The 12778-nt window shown below is 35.1% G+C and overlaps 2 protein-coding genes across 7 annotated transcripts in view; one reads left to right on the plus strand and one right to left on the minus strand.

Annotated features, from left to right (window-relative positions):
- The first annotated feature begins 5264 nt into the window (after positions 1–5264).
- Tsp33B (Tetraspanin 33B) lies at positions 5265–6793 on the plus strand. The gene is made up of 4 exons (XM_014245137.3): positions 5265–5845; positions 5912–6119; positions 6181–6294; positions 6365–6793. The coding sequence occupies exons 1-4, from the start codon at positions 5310–5312 to the stop codon at positions 6635–6637; spliced, it is 1131 nt and encodes a 376-aa protein (XP_014100612.2). The 5' UTR covers positions 5265–5309; the 3' UTR covers positions 6638–6793.
- Positions 6794–9794: 3001 nt separating this feature from the next.
- Positions 9795–12778, minus strand: part of LOC106624425 (uncharacterized) — a 32150-nt gene continuing 29166 nt past the window's right edge. For all 6 annotated transcript variants that reach the window (XM_036366781.2, XM_036366779.2, XM_036366780.2 and 3 more), the window contains exons 5-6: positions 11675–12120; positions 9795–10331 (exon numbers count right to left, since the gene is read on the minus strand). In XM_036366781.2, the coding sequence (XP_036222674.2) occupies positions 10211–10331; positions 11675–12120 (567 nt within the window). In that variant the 3' untranslated portion in view covers positions 9795–10210. The remainder of the gene's footprint in view (positions 10332–11674; positions 12121–12778) is intronic.

The raw sequence follows: 12778 nt of genomic DNA on the forward strand, positions 1-12778 counted from the left end.
GTTCAAAAATGTTCGAAAAAAATGTAAAAACTGTACATCTCCAACAAAACCGTTAATTTTTTCCGATTTTTTATTAAGGAGGTTCTAAAATTATTTTCGAGTGAAGTTAATTTTTCTACTTATATGAGAAGTATATATACTTTACCAAGATTATATACCTCCAAGATACTCAAAATAAAGTCCAAATCCTTTTCGACCGAGTTCGTTCATTTTTTTTATATGATGAGTAAATATAATTGAAATGATAGAATATAAAACCACTCGTCTAACTAGTGCTATGGGTAATATACCAACATTTTTTCAGTAAGATAACACTATCTAAGAAAAATATTATGGATGAAGTAAATCAACAAGGACTGTGATATACCAGGAGAAAGGCATGACTGTATTTAGATTTTGCTATTTTGGACCCATAACTATGAAATTTATTATAATTAAGTAAAACAAAGAATTTTCGAAATGTATGTAATTTTCTGATATACAAGGTAGAAAAAGGTATGTGAAATATACTTATAGGAGGAATGCCAAACATTTTTTTTTACAAGACACAGATATTTCTACTTTAGAATGAGAACTTTGTAAGTACTTAATCACCCAATAGAAGAAAACATGAAATACTTTTAAAAAGCTTTCACACCTTTAAATAAAAATTACATGAACGAATGTGCCATCACGAATTTGAATTCCCAAATCATCTTCCCGCCCATTTATTTAACGCGTTGGGTATTCTTCCACTTATAAATAATAATTCTTCTTTTCTTATGATGCAAATGTGTAAACAATATAAGCACGTAGCGTTCGAGCCAAACGAAAGCTTTCAAGGTCAACAAGTTAATATTCATCAACCAAGCTATTTGTATGTTTTTGTATGTGTGCATATGGTTAATTTTCCATTATTGCTGCTGATCATTTCAACACTTCCACACTGTCTCGCATTAATCACAGCTAATTATAAATTAATGTTTACCGGGAATTTCGCTTCAACTTTTCAACGCAACGGAAAATCAATTATATCATGCCACGATCTCGAAATCGCTTGCTGCGTGAACCGACGTGTGTATAAATTCGTTTGTTTGTGTTTGTTACGTTATTCGCGAATGAAAGAATTCTTTTATTAACCAAAAAGTTGTGGAGACAACGCGAAAAGACGAAGCTTTCTTGCGAAAAGACACCTTTGAACTAAAATAATGCGTGCAAATTCGTATAATTTTATAACAGCATCGGCATTTTAAGAGAACGCGACCAAAATCCGATCATAGTGCTGCATAGTTGTGTGTGTATGTATGTGTGCAACAGATGGCCACAGCATCAATAAAATTCAATTATACTCTTGCACAGGTAGTCTAACACGTTAGTATGTACTTATATAGTGGCGATTCGAAATAAAGAAAGAACTGGATTCAGCAAATATAAAAGAGCGGAGGTACTTAAGTTCATACTTGTAGTCCTACAAGTTCGCGGATATGATGACAAGGTATGTAGATATGTATGCAAACTAGCTTTTGATCAGGCGGCATCGCCGACACAACTCTGGTAGTGACGCAGCAGAAGAATCGCAACAACATTGAAAGTAAACAAGAAAAACTGAGGAATGCCGGTGTGCGATTGACAACAAGTCGCCAGTCGTAATGGGCATCGTGAAAACGTGAATTATGGATAATATATAAGCTTTAATTTTAAGTGTTAATATAATCTTATATTATAGAAATTCTTGGATAAATTAATTCTTTACCGTTATTCGGCTAGTTTACGATTTTAAAACTCCAATCTATTTGGCATCACTGATTTCGGAGGGATTAAGGATTAATACATACAATCAGGCTACGATGAGAAAGGATGGTAAAGTATAAGATTGCAGCTCAATACGTCAAAAATTAAATGAACTGCCAAAATTTCATTGTAATTGTGAACAAAATTTTGGTCTTCTTTAATTTATGACGCCATAAGCTTACTGAACTGTCAAAAATATCAACAAGGGACGAGACTATAGTTATCTTGAATTCTGTCATTCGTGAATTGTATAAGGTTAAATCTGTCCTTTGACTCCGGAAAATAGGGAATTTATACTCCTCTGCCTACTTGTATGTAGATATTTAATCCACAAACGTGTTAAAATAAAGCTGAGTCTCGGTAGAGTCAATCACTAACTTGCTCAACAAGCAGACAAACGTGTAGTGAATGAAATATGGGCCTCACATGCCGACTATTAAAATTCAAAAGGAATGACAGAAGAACTCTAATAGGAGTGTGAACAAGTCACTGTCTAATTGGCAGGTATGCCAGTAGGCTGGGAACACCACAGTACAATGAATATTGTAGAAGCTGTCAAGATGTAGAAGAAGAGATAATTATAAAACGAATGCAAAACTTTGTATAGGAAAAGAATCGCAACTATCAGTCGAGGGTTTCTTGATGATGTTTCGGAGGTTGCACAAATAAATTTTTTTTTACTGATGAACCTCATCAGAAACACGGGGTGGTTTAAAGAGGACATAATAGAGTGTGGAGATTTTAGTACCGGTAGTTTCACAATGCCCCCTTAAGGCCTAGGTGCTTGGTCAGGCAGCCACTTTACATGCCTACCTACCTAAGTATGAAAAAGTTCCTCAAATGCCTTAGAGTGTATACTATATTGACGTGAAAAAAGTGCGCCTTCTTCTTTAATGATAGGCAACATTGCGGAACAATATTCTAGCCCCTTGAAACAAATACATAAACATACTTGTAGAACTTACCACATTGGACTGAAACGAATGAAGTTATTATTAAATGATTTCAAGAATAAAACAGTATCAAATCTCTTTAAAAAATTTTTTGTATTTGACCGGAGAAAAGAAAAAGTTCATTAAAAGCAACGAAATATATTAAATATTCAAAAAGAAATATTGAATTAAAGGAACTCTAATGGTAAACGGCGTGAATCTAATTTATGAATTGACAAACAATTCATGTACGAGGTCTGTAAACCGCTTTCATTCCAAAACCGTATAGATAAGGTTCTTGCCTATGAAAAAGTATTTATTATTATTTCGGTAACAATGCGATCGGAAGTGTTTTTGCTTGACCTGTACTGCTTTTGAACATAAATAAAAGGATCGATGAAGATATGGATTTTTAAGTTAAAAAAATATTAATAAACCCTATTCACGTGGCGTTCACTAATACTTAGATTGAAAATATCATGTATATATATTATATTGTATATATATATATATATATAATTGAGATGATAAACTAGCTAGAATACCCTTCACAAATAAAAAAAACTTTCATACAAGAACATGATTTTGATATAGAAATTACTTAAGATGTTGTTAAGTTTTATATATTTTCAAATTTAATGAACACAAATAGTTTTAATTGAGTATTTAAAGGCACATCAACGTCCAGAGCTGCTGCCAGAAAAGCACTCAGTTTAGAAATACTGATGATCAAATAGTTAGTCAGTTGCTGCTCAATGACTTATAGCTTAAATGAGGGTATCTTTCATAATAACTTGTATGACTTCAAAGGTCTATATATGTATATAGGTATGAGTATAAAGTTTCACACTTCAATTTGAACTCAAATCCAAATTGGCAACAAACTTTTTTTTTTATAAGAAAATTTAGTATGGCACAAAAAATCAATAACTTTAACAAAAAAAATTTATTTTTTTAAATTTATATTTATTTCGCACTTGTAGTTATTTAAGTAAAATTAAACATATATAAGTTAAAAAAAAATTAGGATGAGATGTATAATATAATATAAAATAATATAATGTAATGTACAAAATATGCCATCAAAAGTTTAAAACAAACATTTTTTACATCAAAATATTCTCATCTTGTAATAAATGTGGAGATATGACGGCATGTCTCATTCTTGTTATTTTCTTTGCAAAATTTTAATTTAGAATTGTAGATTACTACTAAAACGTATATTTATTACTTATATACAAATATATATACCTATATATGTACATATATGATACTTAATCTACCCCATCCAATTATAAATTTGAGGGTCCTATAATTCTTAGAGAAAGGTTTTCATGCCAGGAATAGGCTCGAAAAAATTAGATTTGTCGCCTAAGAAGGGGGTTTGCCGTTAACACTTTAAAATTTTCGTCGCTCACACAAACTAAGAGGATCAGAGGGGTTGAGTTCATGACATTACATACGGAATTGGTGAACAAATGTGTCGGTACCATAAATTTTATTCATTAAACCGTAAGCAAACATACTAATTTTTTCATTCATAAAACTTAAATATTAGATCAAACGTAATAGCAAAGAGGTTGCTTAAAAAAGCTATATATTCCAACATCCGCACTCCTAGCACTTTTAGATCCAATCAATCGAACCTATTCATAAAGATTTACCACAGATGGCATGCTGTAACAGCTGTACTATCACCCGACAGATGACGCCCTTGCGCAGCTAAGTGTATACGCTAAATAATCATTCTTTATTTCGCCCGACAGAGGACCCAATTACAGGAATTTCAACTATTCCCTACTGTATACTGTTCTCAACACGTAAAGCAGCTTGTTGCTAAGCTTCATGTTGCAGCAGCATTCTGCTGAATTGTAAAGTTTGTATAGCTAATTCAAGCACCTAAGAAAAAAGTGCCTTCGATAAGCTTACTGCTAGATTTTCTACACTAGATGGCTTGAAGTTTCAGTAAAATATCTATGGTATAGAAACTCAATATAGACTTCATTATATATATTGCTTCTGGGCCGCAACAAGCCCGTTTTGGATGAGGTTACGGCATTAGAACCAGGGAACGTAAATGGAGTAAATCAAAGTTCTCTGGTAGAACAACTAACGGTCACTTTTTGAACCAAAGAGTGCGTAAAAGTAAACTCGGCAATTTTTGATAATAAAGGTGGAGTGTTAAGAGACACCAAAATTGATTACGAAATGTACCAGGTTATAACAACATACCTTAGGATATAGTTATCATTATGGGAAGTGCAAAAGAGACTCTCTAGCAACTAACAACTTCTATAAAGTTTTATTGTACGCATATTTAGATAAGTTTCAAACATACCTATCTATCCCAAACATCTGAACTTGTTTGATTTATGAACTTCGTTCCGATCTAAGGGCATAACTGCCAAACCTTTAATATAAAAAAAAGGAATCGAATATTATAATTTAACAGCAGTTCTTCTTTTCTCGATAAAAATGAAAAAAATATAATAATAATAAAATAAAAAAAATTTAGATGGCAACGCTTTGGCTTCTCGATTCTGACTTTCTGTGACAGAAACAGAGTTTTCTTTTAAGTTTTATGAATTTGTTTTGAACGATGCCCAAATGCAGGAGCCGTTCGGTCGCGCGCGCGTCTATCTCACCATGCTGTTGTTGTTGGAAATTTTTCTCGGATTGGCCATTATAATCGTAACCGCCATATATCAACGCATACTGGGCGCTTACATGGCAGATGTCGAGAGAAAAATGCTGGGCGGACAATTTTTCAACACCTACATACTCGGGTTCCAATTAATGGTGGTGTATGCCTGCAGCATTGCCATGTGGTCCTCGCTGTGGTCGCGGCGCTGTTCACCCAACGTCAATTTACTGCTTAATCTTTGGATGTTCTTTTGTTTTGTGGTCGTATTCTGTGGTTTCGGCACCATTTGGTCTCTGATCACGTGCGCTGATGCCTTGGAGAACACGGCGGAAATGTCGCTGCTTAAGGGTATAGATCTGTATTACACATGCCCCGAGTGGAAACTGCTGTGGGATGGTTTACAGTATCACAAGGAATGTTGTGGCGTGCACAGTTACAAGGATTGGATGAAGGCGTCCTGGATGCCGGCGGAAGCAACGCAGTGTCAATCGACGAGCAGGTGAGGTGTTGGATGAAATATAGGGTTCGATTAAAATAAAAAAGATTGTGTTGATCACTTGCGCAGTGAGACAGCTTTGGCACCGTACGCTTGTTGCAAGCACACATGTGCCACCTGCTTCGAGAATTACATACCGCGCACGGACAACAGTCGCATACCTTACTTGACGCTGTCGCAGATCAACACCGAAGGCTGTTTGCCACTGTTCACCAACAAAATGTGGGAGATACTCTATGTGCTGATTGCGCTGGTGCTGATCGCCTTCAAATTGGACGTGAGCTTCCTTCAGCATTAGTTCACAATGGATGTTAGCTATAATTCATGATTTCTTTTAGCTCATCATTTGCTGTCTGGCAAAGTATATCATACGCAAACAAGCGGAATTCGACTGTTGCACTTGCGACAATGATGCTTGCGATGACGACGATGGGCGTCCCATGGTGGTTGTGGTGCGTCCCAATGCATTTCTTGTTTTTGTTGTTGTCAAGCTGCACATTTCCATATTTTTTATTTTCTTAGAAATGTCCCACCACACGTTGCGTTAAGTTCGATGGCGATGAGGGCGGAAATCCGCAGGTGGCGTGTAAGATGGGCAGGTCGAATTGCGGCATGAGCGAGCCTTGCACGTGCTGCAGCGGCGACAATATGTTACGTGGTTATACCGTTAAGCAGGAAATGCTGCACATGTCAACACCGTCGCCAACGCAACGCGCCACACGCTTCTGCAATTGCAGCGCTGGCGGCGGTGGTGGTGGAGCTGGTGGCGCCAATGAATCTCGTATATTGCATTAAATAAGTATAAGTGGCATCTACAGAGCGTACAATTTATTGCTGAAAAGCATTTATAATTTCTTTACTTTTATATTTATATTACATTTAGTTTTACATTTATTTATTTTTAAGTAGTTTTACATATAATAATGAATTCGTTAATTAGACTGTTGAAAAGTTTGTTTAATTTTTTAGTGTTTATAAACATTTCAGCGTTCTGAAAACTGTTTCTAATGGTTGGGTCCCAATCTTAAGGTTCTCAAACTAAAAACAGTCGTGTGAAATTATGTTGGAAATATAAACATTACCAAGCAGCCGAAAAAGGTCCGTATCGGTTCCAAGCAAATAAATGTTTCTATAAAATTCGATGTTATTATTCAACTTATTTGCCATCGATACCGATTACAGTGATCTGTCTTTTGCTTCAAATGTTCCTACACTGAAGGTATCGTCGATAAATATCTATTTAACGGGCGTTCTCTGAGAAAAGGGAAATACGCTCATAGTCAGACCCAGGGAACGCGATTGATGTATGAAATGAGTACGAAATGTTGCCATGTTTATACACATTTGTAGTACAGTCATAATCTCGATAAAACCGATCTTTCTTCGCCTTCAGATGTGCCCCTTTTCCGTGATTTCGTTCTACAAACTTTTCAAAACCCCTCTAAAATAGCGATGGTTTATGCTCTTTTCGAAGACAGCCGAGAAAATTATTCCATGCCCATCATAAATTAAAGACGGCAAACTTTATTAGGGACCAGTACGTCTTTTCAGGTTTGGAGTTCATTTCATCGCTAACAGTCCACCTATATCGCTTTTGAATGGACTCCGGGGTAAAAGAATGGAGTCACATTTTCATCCATTACCACATATCGAGGCAAAAATTCAAGTTTATTACGATTAAACAGATCTGCTCAGAATCATCAATTTAAGGTCTCTCATGGCCGCATTGTGAATTTGCCTGGCACTTACTTTGCACAAAGGAACACAACCCAAAATATTCATGATCGATATGTTGTTCTTTTGTTATCTTTAGAGTGTGAAACACATATGAATTTAATTCTAGTGGAGTGCTCTCATTACATTATATTTAAATTATAATAAAATTGAGATGTGCACTGCAACCTGAGATCGATTGTACCTTCTCCTCTTTCACACGGGAAGCAATGTGCTGTCTATTCGGATATATAGATTGCAGGTCTTTATTCCAGCATCTGCAGATAGCTACACAATATAGAAACAGGTGTTGAGGAGTTTGCCAGCTATTTGTACAAGAGTCTATACCCTTATTGAAAAGCTGCTTATTGAGTATATAATGACCAGTGTAAAACAGCACTAGTATCTGAAATTTTTTTTTGAAACTTGTGAGGTTATAACCTAACAATATATTGTACATTTCTACCAATATATATCCCTGTTCACTCTCTCCTCCTTACAGAATAACTCTTTATGTTGAGGGGACCCACCTCGGTTCTGGTCCCAGTATAAGCCGCTGCGTTGTAGGCAAGTTCGTCAGCCAGTTCGTTCCCGACTACTTTCATATAAATTGTCGGAAAATGTCTAAAACATGAAGACTCTCCCCTTCTTCTCATTTTTTAGACGAATTAATAAGATATAGCCAAGAAATGTACCAAAGAGACTAATATATGTATGTATCAGGAGAGTTACCAGGCAGCACTAACAGCTGTATTTAGAAATGTTCATTGCTTAACGGAATGCAACCGTTACTTTTAAAAAATTATCGTTGCAGGTCACCTTGTTGATAACATTGACCCACGTGACGATCGTTTTGTGTATCTTCACATGTGTCTGTATATGATTTTGAATATATGTGAATGTCGCGTTCAATTGGGTCGAGCGAATATTAGATGCTCGTTAAATTTTCGATAACGATCTGTGAATGCTACTCGCCACAATAGTGGGCTAATTGTAAGCCAGACAATTTAAAATTGAAAGTCTGTTAATTTTGCGCAGCAATTGACCGCAACACCCGAATTCTCTTTTTTTATTGTTTTGCAAATTTTTTGAATTTCTATAAAGTGATAATTGAAACTGATTGCTTTTACGACTATATAAAAATTGAATATCTTTCGGTTAAATCGACGATACAGAGTTTATAAATTGTTTATATGTATATGTATTTATAAAGTTGTTTATACATATGTATGTATATGCATTTTTATAGATTAGGGTGGACCTTGAGTACCCTGGAAAGGCTTGTTATGCTTCGACAGAATTCAGTCAGGAATAGAATTTTGTATACGCTGATAACACTAAATAAAGAATAATAAAAAATTGTTTATTTTCTGTCATATTGACTAGTTATACTCTTGCAACATGTTAGTACAGAGTATAATACTTTTGTTTACCTAACGGTTGTTTGTATCACATAAAAATAATCGAATTAGGTATAGGGTTATGTATATGCAAGTATAAGTGATCAGGATGACGAGACGAGTTGAAATCCACGTGAGTGGCTGTGTCCGTCCACCCGTCCGGTTGACCGTGCAAGCTGTAAATTGAATAAAAATTAAGATATCATAATAAAACTTTGTACACATGTTCCTTCCCATAATCCTTAGCAAGCGACACCTGTGGGCTTAAAATTTGGAAAAAATGGGCGTGGCGCCGCTCTCTAATAGGTTCAATGTACCGAAAGTATATTACCCCATATGATGTTGAAAACTAGCTGATATATACGATTTTGAAATGTCCGGCTGACTTTACTCCATATATATGTTTGTATTTATATATTTATAAAATTTATTGAAAATAGGTTCTTAAGTATATCTGAGCAATGCCAAAAATTAGTGCAATCAGCGCTTCCTTTTCTGTGCCCCAATATATCCTATATAATAACCGACTTTCCACCTGACTTCAAACCGTTTAGGTTGGTGAAAATGTGTGATATTTTAATTACTTGTAAATTAAGTGAACACGATTTCTTACGAATATACGATTGAGTACGAATAACAAGTATGGTGTGTGAAATCGAGTTCCCAGACATGGCTACTAGTAGAAAATATTTTCCTCATAATTTCGGTTAATATACTAGGGGTATTAAACGGCATTTTGCAAATCTACTACAATGGCGATAACGACACATGTAACCCAAAAATCGCAAAGAGTCCTCAAGATTTAATGACTTCAATTTAAAATTTTTTCTGCATGACCATTTGTTATTTAAGCATCATTACATTTATTAAATACTTAAAAAGATGACATATAATATGAATCTTACATTACATATGTATAATATTTATATATAATTGTTTTAAATTCATTTCATTTAAGTGGGACACAATTACTTATTTCAATTTGAAAATTCAATATGGCTTTACATTTCAGTCGGCGAAAGCAATATCATATATTTTATTATTACATATTTTAATCTTAAGTCTATATTTAAGTAAGCAAATGCAATCATAAGTAATACTCGCATAATTGACATTCAAATAAAATATCTTAAAAAAATACTTATATTAATATTTACAAAATTTCTTTAAAATACACGTTTACAACTATATAATTTATTTTTTAAACATAATTGGTTGAAAACATTAACAGTAAAAATATGTGTATACTAACGATTTAGCCGAAGCCATTATTGTGACGTTTGAGTTTCCTGTTCGAACGCGGACAACGACCGATTTGTTCATTATAAATGCCAAAGGAGCAGTTGGGTACACTGCATGTCCTCTCCGCAATGCATCTAGATTGAGATGAGAAGAAGTAAAATAGGTGTTTTATTATTGACTATTTTATTTTTAAATACAAGAAAGAATGTTTAAAAGAATCAAAGTGTAACCTCCGATTGTATTTCTACTTTTAAGTTGAACTTAAAATTAGATTTGGACCTTCTGAATTCGTATATGAACACTTTTCATAACAATCATAGAGAGAGACTTCGTTAAAAAATAAACGAAAGGATTGAGGGTTTATGACATGATTCGTCATGTGAGGGAGAACGATTAGAGATAGAGAAAGACGGCAAAATTTTCATAATAATTTAAAAATAATGATATGAAAAAATATTTTGACAGTTTCGTCCGTTACGTTACTATAACAATTTAGAGTTCGTTTCGTTTATTTGGATGCGTGCCTTAAACTTTTCATCCTCATTCTTGACAATTATAAGCAAAAACGTTCTCAAAATCCACGTTCATGACATTACAACCCAAGAATTTATCTGTCAAATGCACACTAAAACAAAATAAAACGTTAACTTCGGTTGCACCGTAGCTATACTTAAGTAAGTCCCTTCACGAATAAAAAAGTAGCTTTTTTGAAAGCTATATGCAATACTGGTCCAATCTGAACAATATGTTCGGAAATTGTACGATTGCTTTGAATAATAATTCATGCCAAATATAGAGAAGTTATCTCGTCAAATAAAAAAGCTTTCCATACAAGAATTTGATTTTGATCGATCACTTTGTATTACAACTATATGTTGTAGTGATTCGATATCAACGGTTTGACATATGGGCAGACTCTTAAGGAGAAGATAACATGTAAAAAATTTCAGATCGATATCTCAGAAATTGAGGGAATAGTTCACGTATATACAGATTACATACGAACGGACGGATACACAGACAGACAGACGGACATAGCTAAATCGACTCAGCTCGCATGCTTATCATTTATATGTATATCATATATGTACAATACATATATTTTTATAAGGTCTCCGACCTTTCATTTAAGGTGTTACAAACTTGGTGGCTAACTGTTCAGGTTATAAAAACAGCAAAGTGAAATTGTCACTATTTTTTAAATTTTAGATTCCAACAAACTCGCCTATAACGACGGAAAAGCGTAACTTAGGCTATTTACCTAGCTTATAAAGCCCTCTGAATGCCAAAGAGCCTGGAGATCTTTTTATGGCTTTGCTGCCTAAAGGCTTTTACAAATCTTTGGCCCTCAGTTTATATGTATATTTCAGCTCTTGCTCAAGACCGGATTGATAGCTGAATAAAGCGCGGAATACCAAAGCGCCTGGGAATCTTGGTATTAGAAAGTTTTAGAAACATGCCAAAAATATGTATTCACCTGCGATCATCCATGGCAAAGCCCTCATCACCATTCTTGAAGCGCTGACACGATGCATTGGCGTCTGCACAGTCACAACGGCAATTGTAGGCGCGTGCAACATTCGATTGTGATTCATGACGCCGCTGCGTTGACTCCCATCTAATATCCTCTTGGAACACATCGAAGTGTCTGGGACAGCGACAGACTGCCTCTCGACTCTTTTCACTAACATATTCAAGGTCACTGCGTTGATCCAATTGGTTCGCCGCCTCCATAGAACTATCGAAAGCCGCAATGTGCGAACGTGTGTGTCGCCTATAAGCGAGATTGGAACGTTTGTCGCGTGTGATGAACTCCGGCGTAGAGGTCAAGTACGTACGGTTTATACAGTGACATTCGGTGTCATTGCGCAGCATCAAGACTTCGGGATGCTTGCGAGAGTTGCTGGAGTTCACCAATTCTACCTGCAAATAAAATAACAAACAAACAACATCTGTATCGTGATATTATAGTTATATGTATAATATATGCCATGTATACAAAAATACATATGTACAATATATTTGTGTAATTGAATTAATTCTATGAATGACAGTCTTATTTATGTTCATAAGCGCACGTGTGTTTTTGCTGTTTGTTTGTACGTGCATCCGTATGACTATCAAGTTTTAACGGCTAAACTATGCCGGGAAAAAAGCAAGACGTCTAAAAAAAATATATGAAAGTGCAACGCCCCTTCGAAATTTCTTTCGCCTGAGTCATTCATTGTTTCGCATGCATTTCTTTTGCTGCAATCGTTCTGGTTTAATTTTTGTTTTTGTTTACATTCCTATTCACGGCGGCTTGTTTTTCATTGCAGTCAAATTGGAGTTTTTTATCGCCAAATTTATGGGTCGCTGGTGCCACGATTTGCCGGCAACACACCTCGGTTGGGCACCTTTGGCATAACATAACAAGCAATTGTATAGAAGAATTGATATTCAAATATACATACGTAGTACATAAGGATGTATTTAAGCGGATTTGTTCTGCTGTTGTTGTTATGTATGTATGTATGCTAAATGAACTTGCACCATACAGACAACTAATTGGGGTATTCTTAACATACGAATGTTTAAAGGC

This window comes from Bactrocera oleae, chromosome 3, assembly GCF_042242935.1.
Source record: "Bactrocera oleae isolate idBacOlea1 chromosome 3, idBacOlea1, whole genome shotgun sequence".
NCBI classification, from domain to species: Eukaryota; Metazoa; Arthropoda; class Insecta; order Diptera; family Tephritidae; genus Bactrocera; species Bactrocera oleae.

Coding starts and splice junctions, on each gene's coding strand:
- Tsp33B (XM_014245137.3), top strand. CDS start 5,310: ATGCAGGAGCCGTTCGGTCGCGCGCGCGTCTATCTCACCATGCTGTTG. Junction 5,846..5,911: donor CAGTGTCAATCGACGAGCAG/GTGAGGTGTTGG, acceptor TCACTTGCGCAG/TGAGACAGCTTTGGCACCGT. Junction 6,120..6,180: donor TGATCGCCTTCAAATTGGAC/GTGAGCTTCCTT, acceptor GATTTCTTTTAG/CTCATCATTTGCTGTCTGGC.